The following is a 22,190-nucleotide window of genomic DNA, read 5'->3' on the forward strand; positions in this document are numbered from 1 at the left end:
TTTAGTGCATAAAGTTTAAACACATGTTTCCTGCATTAGCTTCACATGCATACAATACTTGCAACACATTTCGTTATCTTTGCTGTTTTGTACCTTAGCAGGGGAAATTCTTGTATTCTGCATATTTATTTAAGTTGCAAGATTGAGCGCTTCACTCGTCTGCTCTTTCGGTCCTTCGCCTCTTACCTGTAACCCGCGAATTACGTTTTTGGGGGCGGGGGCACTGATAGATAAGTGAATGGTTGAAGGAGGGGAGACGAAAATGAGTGACTGAATGCACAGCTTGCGCAATATAACATTTCTGCGCATTAAATTTATAATACGCAAAAATTATATATTGATCAGTTTGACAGTCGCACTGGTGCGACCATTAATAAAAACTTGTCGCACTGGCAGGAAAATTTGTTGCAAAATGAGACCATTTAGTCGCAGTCTAGCGTGTCAGAGCATTGGTTATGATTTTCGGACTGATCAGGCCTTAACTTAACATTCTTAACGAAAAAGTTGTCAATCGTTCTTTTCATCTTCTCTCATCATCCGCGGCTACATCCACTCTGTTTATCTGACGGGCCTAGGCTACTCACCTCTCTCTGTCTGACTGCAGCACAGCATTTTCAAACATACACACACGTACAGGAATATCTGGACCACGGCCAATCAGAGGGGGGTCCGCCCTTCACTATCTCTGATTGGTTTAGACCACGATATGGGCCTAATGTGTCTGTTGTTGAACCACAGGGAGACTTTCGCAGAGACTTTTTTTTCCCTTGAACGGCTGGTCGCACCGGTGCGACCAGATTTTTTTTAGTCGCACCATTGAGAAATTAGGTCGCATGTGCGACCAAACTGGTCGCACTCTAGAGCCCTGCTTTACACTGCTATGAATGTAAAGATCTGATAACAATTCTGCAGATGATTATTATCTTATGAAAATGTTGCAACAAATTCATAATTTTATCAATTATCTCAAGTTTTATATGATTTCTCCCTCTTGCTTATTTCTAAACTGATTTTTAAAATGTGAAAAGTATTTTTTATGCTGCTTTGCAACAATCGTGAAAATCACTACAGAAATGAATGTTAATGTGAGTTTCAGCTACCAATAAGCAATACTACCATAAAGCAAAAATAAAAAGTAGTTATTTATAAATAAATAAACAAATATTATTACATAAAGTCAGCAGATTGCATCTGGGTCGGCCAATAATGCTGCTTACAAATAAAATCTCTATACACCGTTTATTTTTTCTTAAAAGTTCTCAGCCAAGTTTGTTGTATGCATCAGTATTTAAAAGGTCAAGTTATAACTTATCAATAAGGTGCCGACCACTACCAAAAGAATCTCTACAAATTAAAGCTACTGCAATATCAATACCTCATGCACAGTCAGCTTAAATGCACAGCAACGGCTATAGCATTTCAGCAAATGGCCAGACGTTTACAAAATCAATACACTATGTGCGGCCGAACGCTGAGATGTAATATTATTTTCAGAAGCACATAAAAAACTATTCTTGCCAGTTAAGTTAATAGTTAGTTACAGCCTGGGTAGTATAGCACTCTCTACATAAAGAGAAATCACAACGGAATCATGATTTAAAACATCATAAATATTGAAAGGAAATTAAAATAATTTATGAAGAAGGTTGGTCGACAGGGTGTGTTTTTCAGTTTGAGCAGAGCACAACAGCGGGTGGAGGGAAAGAGGCAGATAGCTTTAGTAATTGCTTTTTCTCCCCCTGAAGCAGCTTCCTGGCTTTTATCAAAAAGGCAATCTCTGTCAGTAATGGCTCAATTAATAATTAAACGCATGTTTTATCTTTTCCATGTTCTCGCTATTTATTTTCATCTCCCTGACAGGCAAAACTACACAAACAGGGTTAGCGCTATCAATAAAAAGGAACATTCATAACGCTTGCTTTCCAGAAATGAAAGGAAAACACACATGCCAGCCAGCCGACACAACAAATGGCCATGCTTTCCGAAATGGCAGGGAAAATAATAAAGGTTGGAGATAATAAAGAGATATGAATGCCATTCTTCCATTTCCGCTGGAGTTGCAGTTTGGTTTTAGTGAGCCAAGTGGGAGCTGACGACATTTATGAAACCATCACATTCTGCGAGTAGTTCCCTCGTCGCAAATATCGAAATTGTATATATACAAAACACTTTGGAGTGTGTGTAGACAAAGAGCTGAAGAAGAAGAGGGCTGAAGAAGAAGAGGGGGAACAGGCACAAACAATCACCCTAACAAAAGACAATGACATTCGCCGTTTACTACTACCAAATGACACGCAGGGTTGCAAGCGAAAAAATCGTGGATAACAAGAACATTTGCACACAATAGCAGCTGGCTCGGCTTTTTAAACAAAAACACATCCATTTCCACACGTACAGGTGACAAAAACCTACAAAATGACTGGTAGGTTTAATATTAGCTGCTAATCTAGAAATATCCACCGCCCCCAGTCTGTACGCTTTTAACGTCAGCCGTCCAGGTCCGACCCTGACTCCTCTCTCTCCATGCTCCCACAATCCAACAGCTGCAAAGCTGATTAGCTGGTCAAGGGGTCAACCTCTATTCATTATTTAATGGCCAAGAGGCCACGAACACAGCAGAGCTAAGGTTAGCAATACATCAGCATTAACCTCGGCGGACTTGAAGAGCCGCATACAAACACTCTTGCATTCTCCATCTCTTCCCCCTAATCCCTTGACCCCTGCTGGCCTCCGCTCATTTCTTCCTCCCTCTATTTTTCGCCCGTGCAGGAGGAGAGGGAAGAGAGTGCATTGTACATTCTGAAGGGCTGAAGAGGGAGGGCGTGTGCATAGGGGGTTTCTCCGCCGAGGCGGAGCAAGGAGCAGACTTTTATTGACACGCAGCAAATAGCGGGCAGGAACAAAGGCCACTCAACGACTATTGAATCGTGGGCCTGCAGACAGAGTGCTTGATTAGCGATTCGACACGGAGACCCTGAGCCGTGTAGCATATAATGAGTGCTTAGAGAACGACCCTGCAGCTCCCCGGGGACAGCGAGGAGGGGCGTGGAGAGCAGCATCCATCCTCCACGGAATTAAATCAGCCAAATGCTATCAAGAAAATGAAAAAAAAAAAACAGACATGGCTCTTAATCCTGAATCATATACGTTGTGATAACAGTCAGCTGTACGGACTGTCAATATTATTCATTACAGATCGGACAGGTAAATTTGCTTTGGTGGGTTAGCGGACGGGCTGATTTTAGCTACGGTGGATTAAGAGCGAAAGCCGCACGGCCAAGGCACATTATCAATTTGATCTTGTATGGTTGTGGCGATGGCTGTTACCCCCCTCCTTTTTGTTGCCATCTCACTCTCTTTCTTCCTTTGTTCTACAGTCTTAATCCAGTATGTGTGGGCCGGTAAATTTAATGGAAACAATTTATTAAGTCTGGCTTAAAATGCCATCTGCTGTTAAGCCTTCCAAAGCCGCTAAGCTTCCAGTTTGGCCGGGAGCTGGCGGTGCTTCCCGCGTACAGTAATACGCTGTTTAAAAATGAGCACAACGGGTCAAAATTAATCAGGATTAGCAAACCAGAAATCCACTTCACAAATGGCTTTTCACCGCAATCTTCCTTCCTTATCCCAGCATGCACCATGTCCTGGCTTCGCTAAAGGGGAAAATGAAGACGACCAAACCCCTTGCAACTATGCCAAGACCCTCTAACCTTATTTTGCTGCTAGCGGATGCCTCAAACAGTTCTGAATCAGATCAACAATCATCTTATATAGCTCTGTATTAGCTGTATTCTGCAAATTTAATAAAAAAGTAATACACCAAACAATATTTTATACATAACTGTATGACATAAAGACAGACAGTCTGGCAAAGTGTCTTTTATTGAGGTCCCTAATTGTGTTGCTTGCTTCAGCAAGCACCACTAAGTATTCACAAACACTAGGGACCTTGGTTTAATCTGCTTGCATTCCTATGAAAGATGTATTAAATCAGACAGAATAATTTTATATCAAATTATGCGGAACTATTCTGTGCAAATCCAAGAAAAAATTCACAATACCTTCACTGATGGAAATACAAACCTGGCACTGCTAGGTGGAGAGCAAGCCTATATAATTTAACAAAAGCATGGCAATCATATAAACATGGATTACGGAAAAACTAAGCATAGGGTAAGATAATTAAAAACTTGTATGTCACCACAGTCCTTAACTGAGGGCACAGAAATCAATCAAATCGAGCACTGGTGTGCGCCAAAGCTGTTTGGGGAAACAAAGACGCATGCATATTTGCGTAAGCAGCACCACATGCGTGGCGAGATATTTCCCTGTAATGCAATTCTCCAATGCAAGGCCCGAGCCAAGCGAGTGATCACTGTGCCAAAAGTTCTCCAGGGTGGACCAATTTGGGTATCAGAGTTGAGCTAGCTTCAGATTGGTCTCGGCGGACAACTGTAATGGGACACATATGCCACTATGCCCCCAAATCTAGAATAACAGCCCAGAGGAATGTCGCATTCATGGAAAAAAGGGCTGGAGAACCCACATTCAGTGGCGACAATGGGAGAACGGGGTAATGATACAGTCCTTGCTGAGTGCTTTTGAAGCTGTTGTAAGAAGAGGTATTATGGCAACTGGAGTAGCAAGTGAAAGGGCATGTGCGCCATAGGAATTTTTAAATGAATTTAACAACCTTGCTTTACAATTTAAGGCAAAATTTAAGTTTTGGAATAGTGAGCCAAATGCTTTAAGATGTGTCCTAAAAGAGATTAAAGTGGAAAAAGTTTAAGTTTAACTGAAGTCCTACTACAACTACAGTCAAACTTCAAAAATATTTTTTCCAAATCCAAACTAAAATTTAAGTGAAACTATGTATATCAGTGGTCATACAACCCTGCAAAATCCATAATCTACATAAACTACGCATCAACAAGCAAGCATGATTTTTATGCCCTTCAGTTTTAAATAACTTAATCCACATATTGCCATTTTTACTTTTTTTAATCCTAATCTGGCACGCCCCTACCGCTTTCTGCGATCATTCATGTAATCCCCGTGGAGTGTGGGAATGGGATTTTCTGTGAGTGTAATTCCCCAACGATAATCCCCGAGATGCATGTTTGCGTGAGACACATTAGCAGGATTTTGAGTTAGTCTCTGCATCAACACTAACCCAGATTACCGCGCATGTTATGGCAACAACAGTTGACATGATCAACAGTGTCCGAATCACATGCCAGTTGGTGCTCAAGTGATCACCATGTATGCTTAAAACTACTTTATTTTGAACCTAGACACTGGTCACAAGTTCTACTCTTCCTCTAAGATCAAAGTGTCGTCTCTCACTTCCTCTTATCTCTGTATTCATAGAGCAGGCGGAGGCGGGTAAAGGCTTTCTAAAGGACTCATGCCAGGCATCACAACTATGGCGTTAAACCTGACAGCTTTCTCTGCGCTGCGCAACAAGCAGAATACATTTCACAACTTAGTTCCGCTACAAAGTCTGGATTTAAACCAACTCAAAACTTCCAGTGCCGCCATCCTGTTCTGAGCTAAACTTTGACACACATTAAAAGGCAACGAAACCGACCATCTATGAGCAGCCGATTGAAAACAAATTGAAAACACAAGGACACAAATATGAACCGTTTTAACATTTTTACATAACATTTTAAGTTGCCATACCCAGGTCACACAACCACTAGTGCTGCACCAGAATTATCCAGTTCCTTTCTTCTGTGCTCTACACCCATATTCAACATTAAAACGGGTGAATTTTTGCTTATTCCTGTAAAAATCTATATTTGTGCCCCTCAACTTAAATGGAAAAAATGAGAAAAGCAGCACTATATCTGCAAAAAAAGTAACTGGTGTCAATGGAGCACTGATATGAAAATAGGCTTTATAGAGGACAATGGAAACATATTGCTTATTGTTAGACTTTGGGAAATATAGGTTGCTGTAAAGAAAAGTAACAAATTAAGTAATACATCCATACAGGTAAACTGAAATCAGGGCTTGACATTAAGCATTGTCATGTGGTTGTCCTTCAGACAAGTAAATTTGTCATTCACTTGTCAGAGTACAAATATTACTTTACAAAAAATTATATTTCATTTGAAGTGTCAATATAATTGTTTCGGATCCTGATTGGTCAAGTTTGCTTATTTGAGTTGTACCAAGTGTCCGCTACGGCCACCTAAATATGTTAATACTCTCCATGATTACTATAGAACAAAGGCAAGCAGTAATTATTATTGGTGTCAGGTCTGTACGTCTGGTGCTACAGAGACTTAAAGTTTTGTAGCACAGGCCAAACAGTTGTAGAACAAGTAAAAACGTCAGTTGTCATCATTAAAAAATATGCATGTGCAGTTCATCACATAAATAGGCAGATAACAAATGACATTAATATTACATACAAAGTTTTTCATTTTTTATCATTTTTTTACTATAAAATAGAGGTATATTTGTCCACATAAATTACTTTAGTATATTATAGTGTTATTTACTATAGTAAGCAGCAGTAAAATTCCTAGATACTATGCGCCTACGGAATCCGCTTAAAGATCCCAGAAGTCACTGCGGCGCGTCCATCCAAATTCGTTCTTCCGAGGCTGCCTCGCAAGACCGGTCTCCACAAGAACACAAGTCCGTTCTTTGCGTTCTTGGAATTGAGAAACGGCCTTAGTGTGTACTTGACGATAGCTTCACTCAAACGATAAAATGCTCGTAAAATTAACTCTCGGCGCAACTCTGGAGATGAAGTTTATGTGTTTATATCCTCATACAGTGCAGACGGAGACCTCGACCATCGCTCGTGTAGTATGTTAGTCTGTACACATCATTCACTCAGACACGCAGAACAGCCAGATGACATTTAAATAACAGGATTCCACGTCCGCATCTAGTTATATGGACTGGATGCGGTGCGCCAATGATTGTTGTCACACACAAACAAGCACAACCACGAGAAACGCAATTCACACAAACACGCAGCTCTGTCTAATGCACTTATTCTTATTATTCTTAGCACAGACCTTTTTTTTGTTAGCACTGTTATTATATACATTTTTTTCAAGTCCGGTCAGGCAAGTAAAATTATCTCTCACTTGGCCATACAAAACATTCACTTGTCCCGGACAAATGTCGAGCCCTGGAAATGTTAACACTTAAGTGAATATCCAGTGTTTTACCTTTTGGTGCAGTAGGTGAGAACAGCTTCTCTGATCCTACATCAGATACCTGCAAAACAGAAGCGAAACACACTATTAGACAGATGACACTATCCAGAGTATGTTCATGTCAGTGGAAGAAGCTTCTCTTTAAACAGCACTTATCTTTTTGGGGGGAAGATAAAAACATTGGGGGGGGGGGGGATGCACTGTTGTGGCACCAAACACGTTTTCTCATTAACATAAAAACAGACAAAGTTTAATGATGCAATATACCAACTGACAAGTTTAAAATCAAGAAACGTCAAGCTTATGTAACTTCCAACACCCATATTCTTAATGATTTAACACAGGAACACATATGGATTGTGACACAGATCCATAAATCCTCTCCACAGATTAGAATAGGAAGAAGGCAATCTCCCTACAAAGTTACTTAAGTGCTATGTAGACTAAACATAAGTATGCTTTTCCTTCCCCTCCATGCAGCAGAGCGTGTAGTTTCTGGCAAGCGGCAAGTAAAAGTAAATATGCCATACGCTTATAAAAACACACATGCACTGACAGGCAGGACGTGAGGCTTTTTATGAAGAAAAAGACCTCTTAAATTCTTCACGCACTATACACAGGGGCAGTATAGAATGCCTGCACAGACATGAAGTCGTTTTCCTCCAACACAGAGAGAGAGAAACCATATATTTCAATATTCGGTTCAACTTGATGCTTTCACTCAGATTTGAGACTTGTGATCTGTGGACGGAATTATAAATTGTTGAAATTTTTAGCACTTCATGCTAAAACCCTATTAGAAAAGTCTTCTTTAGCAAAACAGCACTTAAAATATTCAAATAAACAAACTAGGGAAAATACTGAACCTTTAACCAAGCCAAGTTTCTAGCTCCCTTCTAGCTTCTACGTTATAAAGTGTGCTCAGTCTAATATTTGAAACCTTCCTGTGAGACCCACAGGACCCACAGCACGGCATAATTTCTGAGACCTCCGCTGACGTGAATCCTGGACTACATTAATAAAGAGCTCTATTTCAGACCCATAATTCACTACGTCAAGGGACTAATTTTTCAGCGAGCAGGATTTTTCACTACACAAGCTCTCTGTGTCAGAGCGCTGGAACACTTTAGCTCACACACCCATGGGATTACTACATGAAAGAAAAGAGTTTCAGAAGAAACTGGGCCCGTAAAATATGCCTTCGGTTCGAGCAGAGCCTGTTGTTAACGTTCCTTTGACACGTGCCTTTAAAGTCGAAAAGAAAATTTCAATACAATCAGCCACCTATGAAAGCTTGACACAAGAAAGGAACTGCAAGACCATAAAAAAGAAATTTATGATGCCTGCATTTCCCTGTTTGTAGTTTTTTGCCAGCGAGCTATTCTGAACAGCAGCCTATAAACTGCGTCCCTACGGGCCGGAGGTCAAGAGTCACCCACAACAAATTCTTTGCACTCCTACGATGCAGGGGGTTTTGTGATTAAAGTAAAGAATGATCAAAATGAAGCAGAGAGGAGAAAAGAAAGAGAAAGAAAACAAAACAAAGCCCCAGACATCTGATAGACGCACAGGGGCTATAACCATTTCAAAACGAAGGAAATTGAAGCCACATTGCTGGGAGCTAAACAGAGCTGGCAGGGCCGCAGGAGGCCTAACCCGAGAGGACATGTGACACTGGATCTGGAGACAGAGAGGATAGGGCTGGGACTCCGAGACGTCGAAACAGCCCTCAGCTCACTTCTCCCATTGCACTTATTAACACGAGCCAATGAGACAGCTTGCTCTGGACCACGACCATGACTCTCAGAGGAACCAGAGAGATAGATGGGCGCGCAGAGGGGAGTGAGGGAGTGAAAGACAAATAAAAAGGTCACGGGCCTGTGTTGAGACCCGCTGCCTATACATCTGTAAAGTGCCACTGGACTCTTTTAGGAAAGGGACGGGAAGACAGAGAGGTGATGCAGGAATAATCCCAAAAGAAAAATACTAAGACTTTATATAAGTATATATATAAAACAATTTACACAAAACTTACCTAAAAAATTAACATGGTATTACAAGATCCATAACACAGTGTAAAAAATTGGTGAATTTGCATTTTTTTTACCATCAAATATTTTCACACATTTATCTCAAAACTTTTTCATGACTAATAAGACTTCGTGTCCTCACTCATCATCGCTTCATCCCACTTTCTTTGATATATTTCCCACATCAGCAGTATGTCCTGATGAAACCGTTCCCCACGTTCCTCACTAAAATACCAATATACCGTAATTAATGACATAAACTCAAAATTTACTTGAGCTAAACACACTAAAACATTGATGCTACATGAAAATAAATGTTACCACAATAATTAGCACCAAAGAATTGTACAAGAACTATAAAAATTTGTTCCACTGTGTAATGTGCAATTAATTCAGTAGAAACAGCCAAATTAAATAGATCTGCCAGGTCGGTTTCCTCCTCGGCGCCTCCCCCACGCCCCTTGGTTCACCTCTGACACCCTGCAGATTCAATGCCAAAAGAGGGTGGCACCGCAGGGCTACCGGAGGCTTCAGTGTGGAAGGTGTGGAACTGGTGCGATGTCACATTGCCAGTGGCTGGCAGGCTGGGCAGATGGTGTCAATTATCAGACACAGTGAGCGAGAAACAGAGAGAGGGGGGTAATGCCGGTAGCTTAGCCTGAAGAGGGCTTTCATTGTGCCCTTAGATTAACCTGACAGCAACAGTTCGACCTCTACAACAAAAACACACATTAGCATGTGGGTCGCACCTATGTTTTATCATTGTCACTGCAGACTCCTCCCCCTCCCCTCCCCATCAGCAATCATTCATCACTCATCCATTCGCTTCTGTGCATTTCTCTTCTTTTGTAAAGAAATAGTTCCTATATACTGTGTTATAACTGACCCTTTCGTTTTTTCAGAAAAATAGTGACAATCAAATTCTTTAAAAAGTCTTTATGTACTACGAAAAAATAAAGTCAGGTTTCGAACAACAATAATTCGTTTTTGAGTGAATGCCGGATGTTGTCTATAGCTTTAAAGGCATCCATTTTCTCACTGTTTATGTAACATCATGTTAAAAAGGGCCAGCAGAGGGCTGATAAACATCTCAGTCATCACCCTCTCGATACAGCTGAGTGCCTCACCACAACATTTTGCTCGATTTTTTTGTGTGTCAAGTGTGTGTGGGTTAATGTTGTAGTCTTTGGGTGCGCTATTGTGGGTGAGATGTTATAATGTGGGTGTGCAGGGTTGTGCGATTGTGTGTGCATGTTAACACCTCTAGAGGAGACAGGCTCTTCATAAGAAATATTTAAGCAGGAGACCTGACATTTCAATTTGATTTCCATTTAACCTCAATACTTTGTCTTCTTTTTTTAGGGTATGTGAGGTCTTATACTGCGAATGCGCAGGGTTGTGCGATTAAGCGTGTGATCTTACACTGCGGATGCGCAGGGATGTGTGATTGTGTGTTAAATCTCACACTGTGAGCGCGGGGTAACGCGTGTAGTCGCCTGCCGCTGCACACATGCAGTCACCCAGGCATGCAAGTTCCTGCTAATGAAACTCCAAATTAATTATCTTCACTGTGTTTGTCCTTCTCTCTCTCAGCCCCCTGCCTTCCCCTCTCTCTCCTCCCCTCTCGCTGCTCTGCTTAATGACCTCCTACGTACTCGTTTATCATGAGCGCTGCTACATCTCTCCCTCTGCGCTCTCATCCTATCAGCCGCGCCGCAGACCGCCTCCAGTCAGAACAGGTGTGTGTGAGAGTGATTACAGCTCTCTGCCCTCTCCACTCCACAGGAGAGTGACACACACACACTCCCACACCAGCGCATTAGACATGCATCTGCACCTAAAGCATCATTAAGATGATAATGTATTCCACTGGGTGACCGTGCAAAATGCGGTCCTACCCACAAGTCTGTGCTGCTTGCCGCGAGCGCCACATTCCACGTCAGTCTTGATTGGCCAAGGGTAGGGAACGATTCCTCCGTTGAACTCTCGCTTGGCAACAACGAGCCTAGAAGCTCAATTGGAATCACAGCGCTGCTCCTGTGCTTTGCATATCTAACTCGCCTCCAGTTCCTGCGATCCCTCCTTCAAATTCTGTCTTTTCCCTAATTCACCTCTTCCCCCGCAGTTACTTCATTTACATTTCTACCACCATCACTGCACTGATCCCTCTTCATTTATCGTTCTGTATTAATCTTTTTTTACATCCAATGTCTTTTTCCACCTTGCTCGCTGTAATTTAATCTTTCTACTTTCTGCAGTCGCTTCCACCTGCTTATGAGCAGTCAAAGACTGTTAACATTGCAGTGTGTTGGTGTGACATACAAATTAGAAACCGGGTGAGCGCAGAGCAAGGTGAGATTGTGAGTGAGGGAGGGAAATGGGATGGAGAGAGAGGTTAAAGATGTGTTGCATAGTAACTAACAGCGAGCAGGGTTTCAAAACAGCTCAGTTGCAGCTCCTTTCAGGTTTGACACATGGCTGGGAATACACAATAGGTGAAACACGGTAAAAAATGACATACAACCTAGAGAGCTTTCTAGGAAATCATGAAAAAAATGTTTCAATGTAAGACATCAGCTACAGAAAACAATCTGGAATACAGATAAAACCAAACAGATTCCATAATTCAGTGCAGAGTATAATGAAAAATCCCTGTGTATGGTTAAGCTTAATGTAACATGTTAATTTCAAACTAAATTTAACACTAAAATTAAATGACAATTAATAGAATCAACAAGTTGAGTGGTGCATTAGTCAGAAATTTTTTCGAACACATTTCTATACATTTTTGTCAGTTTATGTTTTCTCATGAAACATATGAACTAGAGATGCACCGATACTGATGGCCGATAATTTGGAGCGATATCTGCTGATGTTGATACAGATACCAATTCTGAAGGTTAAATTAATATTTCTGAAATTTCTGAATGTTATTAACACTTAAAATGACTATTAATATTGAACATCAAACTGGTGATGTTTCTTAAAATAAATGTCTTAAAGACATGCTAACATGCTATTTCATGCATTCTGACTTATTCACACTGTTAAACGTGCTGGCTTCTCATGCTTAACATGGTCAACTTGTTAAAAAATGAGTTGGACGTATGACGTAATATTTCTGCGCTCCAACTCCAACTTGTTTTGAAAGTTTTTTAAAAGTCTGGATCGCTGTTTCGTAACAGGGATCCTATTCCTTTTATTGGGCAATTCTCCTGGAGAAGCACGGCAAGGCAAAAGAAAGAGCCCGCCAACACGCCAACCGACGAGTGAGACCTGCTTACCATCAAGATTGGCTGCGCTGAGTCAAGATTGGCTGGATGTTTGATGGATGTTACATGAACGGTGGATATAACGCTGGATTTGGAGATCGTTTGAAACTGATAGATGGAGCGGTCCCAGCGCTAAAAGATTCAAACTAAGTCATATGTTCTCTTTTTGTTGGCGATCGGCGTGTACATGCATAATGTAAAAAACACGAAGGGATTAATGCGATGATGTGTTGTGTGCTCGTGCTGTAGTTCTGTCCCACTGCCTGTCCCCAGCAGCTCATGTTTTTTAAACTAAATACTCTTCGAAGATACAACGTATGCAATACTACTGTATAGGTACTCAAGATTAATATGAGATTGGCAGAAACTGAGTGTGATACCCGATTTTTTAAATGTTCTGTATACAGAGCACAAATGTATTGTATTGTCCTGTCCTCTTTGGATTGACAGGATATATCAGCCCTTATAATGGGCTGTTTTTAAACAATCGTCTGATAGCGTAAAAAATGGCTTTTATTGACCGATGCCAATTATTGGCCGATATATCGGTGCATCTCTAATATGAACTAATAGAAATGTATAAAAATACACGCCACATCTGCCACCGCATAAATATAAATGAATCTCAACTCTGTTGATTCTAAAAGAATTTGATATTAACATTTAGTATAAAAATATACACAGAAAGCACAAACAACGGATGAAATAATCAACTTGTGCACTTTGTATAATGCATATAAGGCGTTACCTTCTGTGTTTAACTTGTGTGAAATAATTTTGTTTACGTGATTTCTTAGAAGGTAGAAGCCAGCAGCTCACTGGATTTTGGAACACTCATGCTAATATTCAGTAAGTTGGTGGGTTAAAAGACAATCGTTACAAAATGAATTCAAATCCAATTTATTTTTATAGCGTTCTTCATAATATCAACTCACAGAAGCTTTACATGAGTCTTAAATCCTCCATTCAACGAACCTAGGGCAACAGTGGGCATGTAAATCTCGCTAAATACTGGAGAAATGATCTACTAGTGCTGGACCTACTTACTTACACCCAATGTTCCCATGCTCCTGGGTGACCGACAGGAGCCACACAGGAGCTGTCACGGTCTAAAGGCTCTCATAGGCCGCCACGTCAGTGAAAGTACTGGAAGATAAAACCTGGATTATCAGCGAAGGAATCAGAGCCTGTTCTTTAGTACATATACTACAGATAAAGATCTCAGTCAAGGGTTTCTTACTCCGGCCAACACGGGCGAGATAAGACGAGCGGCAAAGACAGAGAGGGAGATCAAAAAAAGCTTCTTTTGTGGACACTTCCATTAGACGTCCTGTCATTTGATGATCACAGAAAACATAATATCTAATACCCTACTGTAAGGGCAACAAGAAAAATAATTTGAACTGTTTGAAATTTGTTACGAAACACCAAATTGCTCTGTGACATAACACTAAAGCATGAAATCTGAGTAGGACAGCAGGGACTCAGATACAGACTCCCACCAGCCGCATGTGATTCTTCTAAGACACTTAGAGAGCTTTCTTGTTAACCTTGTTTTCTTCAATGAGAACAACGTCGGAGTCATTCACAACCTCAGGCAAGTAAAAAGAAAGGCAAGGGAGAGTTACTTTCTCTGCATATCTGCATCACTGAAAGGCAAACCTATCCAGCACACTGAACAATTCATGGATAATAAAGGGTCTATGCCCCTTGCTGGGCCTTCATCTGCAGGAGGAAGAAGAGAAAATGGAGCAATGATGCTGAGGACTGTTCGAGGTCTTGTTAGACACGGAGCATGGCGGTCTCACTGCGTGGTAGTCCGTGACATGCTCCGCCAAGCACTGACGCATTTAATGAGAGGAAAATGCAAAGCAAGACGCCCTGTTTTCACCCGACCGTGGAGCTGTGTGAATCGTACATGAATCATCCCCTTGTAACACAAATATACACATACGGCCAAAAGAAGCAGGCATCCTAACCTGGATCAAGGGTGCATTCAATATTCAAAAAAGCCTGGTTCAGCACATTTGAGTAACTGAGAAGTCCTGCTGAGAAGGGCATGCATGGTGGCCCACTCACACTCGGAAGCATTTGACATCCGACCTTTCAGGTGCTATGCCTAAATTGAAATAAAGGCCTACTGAAATCACGTAGTCCATCTACTAGGCAGAGCAAGCCCATCCAGAAACAAAGTGGGTACCTCAAAAAAAGTTTTAGGGGAAGGAAATGAAAAGAAAAAACTGACAGCGTGCCAAAGTCTAATCCCCCTCCAACTCCTGGCACAAACAAACATGGTATGTACTATATAAAGGAAGCTCACAGTTAAGCCAGGCTCCTGTTGGGAAGGAACGCGCCACATTAAGTGGAATTTACTTTTAAAGCAGACACCCCTGCTCACGTTACTGAGTGCTGTAATGCTATCACCATACCACTGCCTGTCAGTGGGTCACCCGGCTCCACTCACGCCTTTTAAATCACCCCAGTGGCTCCACTATCCTTAAAATAGAGGGATGAGAAACATGTAAGTTCCTTATTGGCTATAAAAACTGTGTATAAGCCAATTAAAAGGCCGTAAGATGAGTGTTGATAGGGTCTGAGATCTAGACATTAGGGATCTGAAATACTTCTTAGTGCTAGTTTTGTCTGATGGTGTCAAAACCATTTAATCGACACATATGCTATACTGTCATTAAAATAAAACGTTTTTGCCCGCAAACCTAAGTGTGAAACTATGCATGGTAAAGGCAAAACAACCTGGTGACACCTTTAGCAGTCATTTTTAGTTGTATAACATTTGAGCGCAGCATCAGCAACAACATCTATTTGGAGCTCTATATAGCCCGACTGATGTCTTTTTTCAGCGCAAGGAAACTAGCAGATATAGTTCAAGCATGCCGGACAAAGTCAGTTTATAATGAGAACTTTAGGACTTTAAACACTGCAGCAGCTGCCCCAGGCATGTCACTAGTATCGACCACTAACACCAGCGAACAGTGCAGGGCTTCTTTTATCACCCTGTCCCAGATGTGCAGCATTATGAGGGCTGAAGGTGTATAAATAAACGTTCAAGAAATTTCCTGTGAATAGCAAGAGCGCTGGCCGTGCAAGACCAGTGAGCTAAGCACATTGCGACAAAGCGCGACACCCTGTCTGTTTATCATCAACCCGACAACTGTGCTAACCTTGTGAGAGAGATTACGGTTCTGGCTTTCACACTTACAGTTTGAACCTCGGGCCTGCACATACCAGCAACTGAGGCAACCTCGTGTTAAAAAGCTCCCGGTGGGGTTTTCAATTACACTTAAAATATTCTTGAGGCAAGGTTAGAAGCTGAGTGAGGGATTAATAGTTCATCTTATTTTACCAGATATGTAAAGAAATGAATTATGTGAGATTTAGGGATGCATTGAAAGATTTTTTTTGGCTCACGTGATAACGATTTTAACAAACAACTATTGGGCAATTCTAATTCTCGTAATATGTCTCGTGTACTACATTTAAGCTTTTGTCACTAAATTAGATGTTTTGATGTAGAATCCATTTAATATTGAAAAATGAGGCACAACGTAATATGAATAATACAAATGAGATGGTATCTATTTGTACAGATTTTATTTAGCTTGGCAGGTATTTAATAATTTTATCCATAGAAAAATGCTGGATTATGCAACAGACATTACATCACACATGCTACAGTCAATATGCCATTGGCCAATAAATATAGCCGGACAATCCATCGGTGCATCTCTAGTGGGCCTGCTCTGTTTATGTACAATGATGTGTTAAAAATAGTCAGCAGTCAATGTTTTGGATTTCACTACTCAAAAGTCAGTTAAGGGTAACCTGACTGCAGCGAGGGAATAACAATTACTGTGGAAAGTGCTGTGAACATATTTGTTCATGTTGTTACAGCCCTTTGTGCTCAATAAACACCTGGTAATTACAGGGCTGCACAATAAAGCGTTATTCGCACAGGCAAAAGCACACAGTGTGTAAACCAGCTCGACAACACATCTTCCAACTTCCAACTGCAAAAGAATAAAAGAAAAACAGCTCATTTTCAACAAGCTAAGCAACACCCTTATTAGCGAGGCATTTTGCACGAACTTCATTGAAGAAACATTGATATCAGTTGGAACAATTGCAGCCAATTAGCACCTGTATGCTGAAGTATTTTTACATTGTTGAAAAGTGTAATAAAGGCTTCGGAGAGAGCAAGGTGTGTGTGGGCGCAGTATGCGAGCTGATTTACAAGAGACCCAGTGGAAGAAAATTAAAAGTTCCTTCGGCTGCCAAGAAAGCAATGCATAAAATTGTTCACTGCAGATTAAATATAATGAAGCAAGTAAATGCATCCTTGTCTGACATGCTACACTTTCAATTATTCATGTGGAAAGGGAGACAACAACTGGCAAACAATTTCCCCAGAGTGATCAGCCCATATTCTTGAAGGCACTTGATGGAAAGGATGAATTTCTGTCTCTCGCTTGTTAAAAGCTTTAATAAGTCTTTGCGAGCCTCCCAGCATCAGTTCAATGCGATACAATGGAAGTACATCAAGCTTGACTTGTGCCGCAATGGCAAACCGGACAGCGTTCTGCACCTCTTCTATATGGACCCTGGCACAAAAACATTATGCGGTCAATTGATTTGCTTGACATTGGAAAAAAGCAGCTATTTACAAAGGCCCTTGATCGAGCAAGCACAAACCACGTCTTGTCAATAAAACAAATCGCCTTAAGCCGGGTCTCGACTGTCAACATAATAATGCTGGAACAGCATTATTATTAATAAAACTACTACGTGCATGCATACGCAAACACACTTTTCCCCACCCCTTCACAGTGTAGCCTTTACTCTTTGTATCATTAAAATCTTTTTTGAAAACTTTCAAGATTTGTATAAACCTACCTTCAAGCTCTAAAGTTAGATTAGTGTTGGTGAAAACCCATTCCTTTCATCCATCACTCAGATTATCCTCCAAGTCTCAGCCAAATGACACACACTTTCCCTATGGAAAATCTATAATAAATCGGATTGGGTAGTCGTTTAGACATAGTCCTGTTTGCATATCGTGTCTGTGAACATAAAGAGGAATTCCACTCAACACCCTTCTGGGATTGGCGGCAAATAGCAAGAAGATAAAAGGCGGATAATCCTGGAATGCCAGAATCCCTTAACCCGTCATCCTGGATCCAACCGCAAAGCATCAGTGAGAGAAAAACCCTTCAGCGAGCAGAGATTCTGAGGCCGAGAGTCGCTCCCTCTAACTCCAGAGCCCCTATTCTATCCTCACACTGCTTAAAAGCTTTACAGCGAGAAAGAAGGGGATTTAACTAAGTGGTAAATTCTGTGCTTCACTTCGCACCAGGAGAGAAAGGAGGAGAGGGAGGAGGCTGGCGCGGCGAGGCGGGTACGTACTGTATGTATCCCTGCTGAGCAATAAAAATGGCTTTACAATGATAAAGCCCTCCAACCCTCGCCTTATACAGAGATCTAGCTGGTGCGTAACCCTAATAAAAGGAAAAGAGGGGTCATGTGATTTATTCGACCTATATTAAAAAGAACTATACGAGTTTTAATGTGCCTTTTTATTAGAATCAAATTGTATTCATAGTTTATCATAGTTGTATTCACAGTTTAAAATATATCAAGCATCAACAGAACAATGAAGTCACTTCAATGTGGAACACATTATCCACAAACTAAACCAGAAACAAATCCCCTAATCTTCAAATGTGTGACCAATGACAAACTATCATCACCTCAACCCCGATCCGCTCCCTCAGTCATGCTCCATTAACAGGTGGCATGCTCCTCATAGCAAACACAGCCACCTTGAACACCCAGGCCCGGGCCTTGAACCCGCCCACCTGGAGACCATACATCACCCAGCCAGAGCAGCATTGCCTCAGCACTGAGAAAATCTTCCCAGATCAAACAAATACCAGCGAGGAGATGACAGATATACACTGGGAATTGTCTGTCTCTTCCTTTGCGGATGGTGAGCAGGCACCTTCTGAGTTATGATCGAAAGCTCCCTGTGGGTAATTAGAGTCTAACAGAAGTTTGCACTGTTGAGTCCAACTGAACGTGGCCCAATTATATTCACCGAAATCCTTTACTCTATGTGTGGATTTGTGTAATACCTACCCGTGCCCCTCAAACCCTCACTTCAACGTGGCAGAAAAATCAACGATGAGCCCACCGGGCCCCTTTTCCCCCCTGACATCTCTCCAACTATATCTGCCCCCCATTCCCATTATGGCAGACTGTCACTTGTTAGTTTCACCACTGGAGAACAGAAATGTCCACCTCCTTTCTCTAAGTCTGCACACTCTTGCTGAAATTTAACAAGATCCACCTGCGCAGAGGAGCACAGGAAGCACAGAACAGAATAACAAAAACAGGTGTGAATTATGGGGGGCTGGAAGGGTCTTGCACAGTCTAATAATAGCTAATCAGCGGTGTTAAATACATGACACTAAATCTGTTAAAATGTTCAGATTACTAAAGCAGCATACTTGACTTCAAATTCATGTTGCTAAAACAACAACAACAACAAATGTTAGAATACCAGTTTAGAAAATGTTTGATAACCCTTTAAAAAAAATACATAACGTGCAGTACTAACATCTGCTCAAACAACACCCCCAAAAACAGTGATGACAACCATGTATGTCTATGCACAGTATTGTGTGCATAATTCTTAATCATTGTGATCTATTGAATTCAGTTTTTCCTCAGTAATCTTATTTTTTGGCCGTGGTAAGGCTTATCTAATGGAACAATCAAAAAGCACTCCAGCTCTGGTTATTTAATAATGATTTTGTTTCTCCTGAAGTATGAAATAGAAAACTCCTCACATGTGGCTTTGGAACTCATCAGAACGTTACGGATATAGGCTTGAATGAACACACATGGAAGCACGAACCAAAACCGCTGACAGTATGACTGACAGTTTTGACAACGTTCCACACCTCACCTCATTGATTTACACAGAAAAACGACATAAATCCACATACAACATTTCCAGTAAGGACAAACAATGTTTTGTTCAATTGTACCATTCAATTCATACGTTTAAATGACTAATAATTGTTAGGCAAAACAATCCTCAGTGTTTTCGGGTCTTGCCTGTTACAAAAAACCTGACATAAAAGCACTTTATTGCCGAACCCAAATCCAGATGTTAGGCATCGGTGCCAAGAAAAAACAAACACAAGGAGCCAAAATATGGACACAGTACACATTATATATAATCAAAAAGAAACAGAAACATGAACAGGCATCTCACATATAATTTGTTTTTTAAAGGAGCAAGACCAGACTTCTCCAAGAGCCTGATGAGAGGGCACTCAAATTATATGAAGGCCAAAGCCTTGCCGACAGTCCACTCAACAGCAAACAAAGACCCGAGGAGCTTCTTCAGATCGCATGCGGCTGGGAGCCGGGGATTTCCAAGATCTACCTTTTTCTACCCCTCAAGGCACACTACAAAGAAATGTTATAAATATCTAACAAAACACATATGTTCTTCAGAATACAAGCGGAGTTCAACTCTATCTCAACTTATGTTCTCAAGTCAAAAAGTTTCTTTAATATTGTTTTAGACTGGAAAACAAAAATGCTCCAAGAAACTTTATATTTATTATGTAATATCTGGAAGCATATAGAATCCCATTTATAGTAACAGAATGGCGCCACCTTGTTCATTTCTATAGTCTTTGGCACGGGTTGAAAAAATTCAAATGAACTTTTTAACATTTTAATAATTTCCCTCAATCTTCAAGGCATGTAAACCCGACATGTAAAACAAACTTCTGTTTCCCCCTCAAGTATACCGTGACAGTGGCAACCCTGTAAACTCCACTAAAATAACCTCTAAAAAAACATTGCAAACAAGCTAGCCTTCAAACCTATAAAAAACATGCTGTACCGTAGTGCACGCAGAGCTGGGGGTGTGTCACATGCTAGTGGGTACGGTCTAAGCACCTATCAAAACAGTCTAACTAGCCCAGCACAGGCCACTGTTTGCACAGGCTTTCTCTCTCTCAGCTCTCTGATGTTGCCACAGTGCTAAACTGCACAGCTGTTGTGCAATCTGTGGTGGTGTTAATTACCCTAATGTGAACGGCAGCTTGTCAGCCCCACACTAACAAAGAGGCCTTATGGTTTTAATGTTGGCCATCTTTCGTTCTGCCTCCCATTCTGCTTTTCTCTTGTGTGCCCTTTCGCCATCCTTAACCTTCTTTCTGTTTCCCTTCATTCATCTCTAGTTTCTTACCTGGCAGACCACCCGCCACATAAGCTACACATCCCTGGAAAAAAACACATCTAATGAAACCTAGCAGTGCAAATCTGCTTAGCGAGGAGAGAAAGAGGCTAAGGGAAACAGATTAAACAAGGATTTAATCCAGTGCCAGTGAAAGGGCTTAAAAGGAAATATGAAAGCAGTGAATGGTAGAATGCAGATGCCATGAATGGAAGAGAAGGCGGCAAATCTGAAACAATCACTTCACATCTGACTTAGCATCTGTAAAAGCCTCAGAGACCTCCAACTAAGAGAGTGCCATTTTCCACTAAACTTCCTGGAACACTTTCATTTGAATGACTTATGATGTATTGCTGTTGTGCTTTGATTTTGTTCCACAACCAAATGCACTTTTTCAACCGCGTTGGAACAGATGACCTGAAAGTGATGTAATGTGAAAATACTTCTTCATGCGTGGTCTGCTTATTACATATTTTTCCTTCATCTTGGACAAGTTCAAAAATACCCCTTCGCTCCAAATCGCTCTCTGATTGCAAATTACTATCAGATCTAACATTTGTAGCGTAATCCCAGATTGAACAAATTCAGCTATTTAGTTTGAACTCTCTTTACAACACCAAAATATGTTCAAAACTACTTTTTTTGTTATTTTATTCCCAATAAAAGTTTCATAGCAAGCTATTTTGGATAACCTGGTAGCCATGGCCATCCCAAAGGGACAAACATCAACAGGAGACTTGTTGTTCAACCTCCTCAGTAGTGTTGTCAAAAGTACCGGTACTTCGGGTCCAAGTCGGTACCTAAAAATAAAAAAGTTGTCGGTACCTAATTTTCACAAGACCCGGTAGTACCGACGTACCGGGTCAACCGGGTACTGATGCTCTGTCTGACAGGTTGTTAGTCAGAAACTTTTTATAGACGCAATAAGACGTGATGAGCGGATAAGCACGGCTCCGATCCACAAGAGATGCGCACAGAAATACTTCAGATTAAAGTCATATCACGAAGAAAACGAACAGAGTTTTGTGGTGAAACGAGGAAGCATCCGGATTTAAGTTAACTAGTTCAAGCGGTAAGTTTCAAATTATGTTCGCGTTTGCATTATGAATGTTGTAGCATATGTTAAGTTAAAGGTTACGTCAAAATAAACATCCCTGTTTGCGTGTTAATTTGTTAGCGCCAATGCTAGTCAAGTGTACTTATTAACCATTTAATGCTTTTATAACTGTAATGGAGTAAAATTAATGGGAGGACAGGGTGGGGTTTACAGTACCTAGTATTTTATTTAGGCCTATCTGCAATCTATGTGCTAGAAAACTATCATACTAACTGCATGACTAGCAATGTGTATGTCTTGGATAGATAACTCTATTAGGTTTAAAAAGCCACATTTAAACTAAAGAAAAATATATCTGTTGCATTTATTATTTTA

General features: G+C 40.9%; 1 protein-coding gene across 11 annotated transcripts in view; it reads right to left on the reverse strand.

The window, feature by feature from the left end:
* fbrsl1 (fibrosin-like 1) overlaps positions 1 to 22,190 on the reverse strand; it is a 279,207-nt gene that overhangs the window by 28,804 nt on the left and 228,213 nt on the right. For all 11 annotated transcript variants that reach the window (XM_057352127.1, XM_057352146.1, XM_057352118.1 and 8 more), the window contains one exon: positions 7,194 to 7,242. In XM_057352127.1, coding sequence (XP_057208110.1) covers positions 7,194 to 7,242 — 49 coding nt within the window. The remainder of the gene's footprint in view (positions 1 to 7,193; positions 7,243 to 22,190) is intronic.

Source organism: Triplophysa rosa, linkage group LG2 (assembly GCF_024868665.1).
Source record: "Triplophysa rosa linkage group LG2, Trosa_1v2, whole genome shotgun sequence".
NCBI classification, from domain to species: Eukaryota; Metazoa; Chordata; class Actinopteri; order Cypriniformes; family Nemacheilidae; genus Triplophysa; species Triplophysa rosa.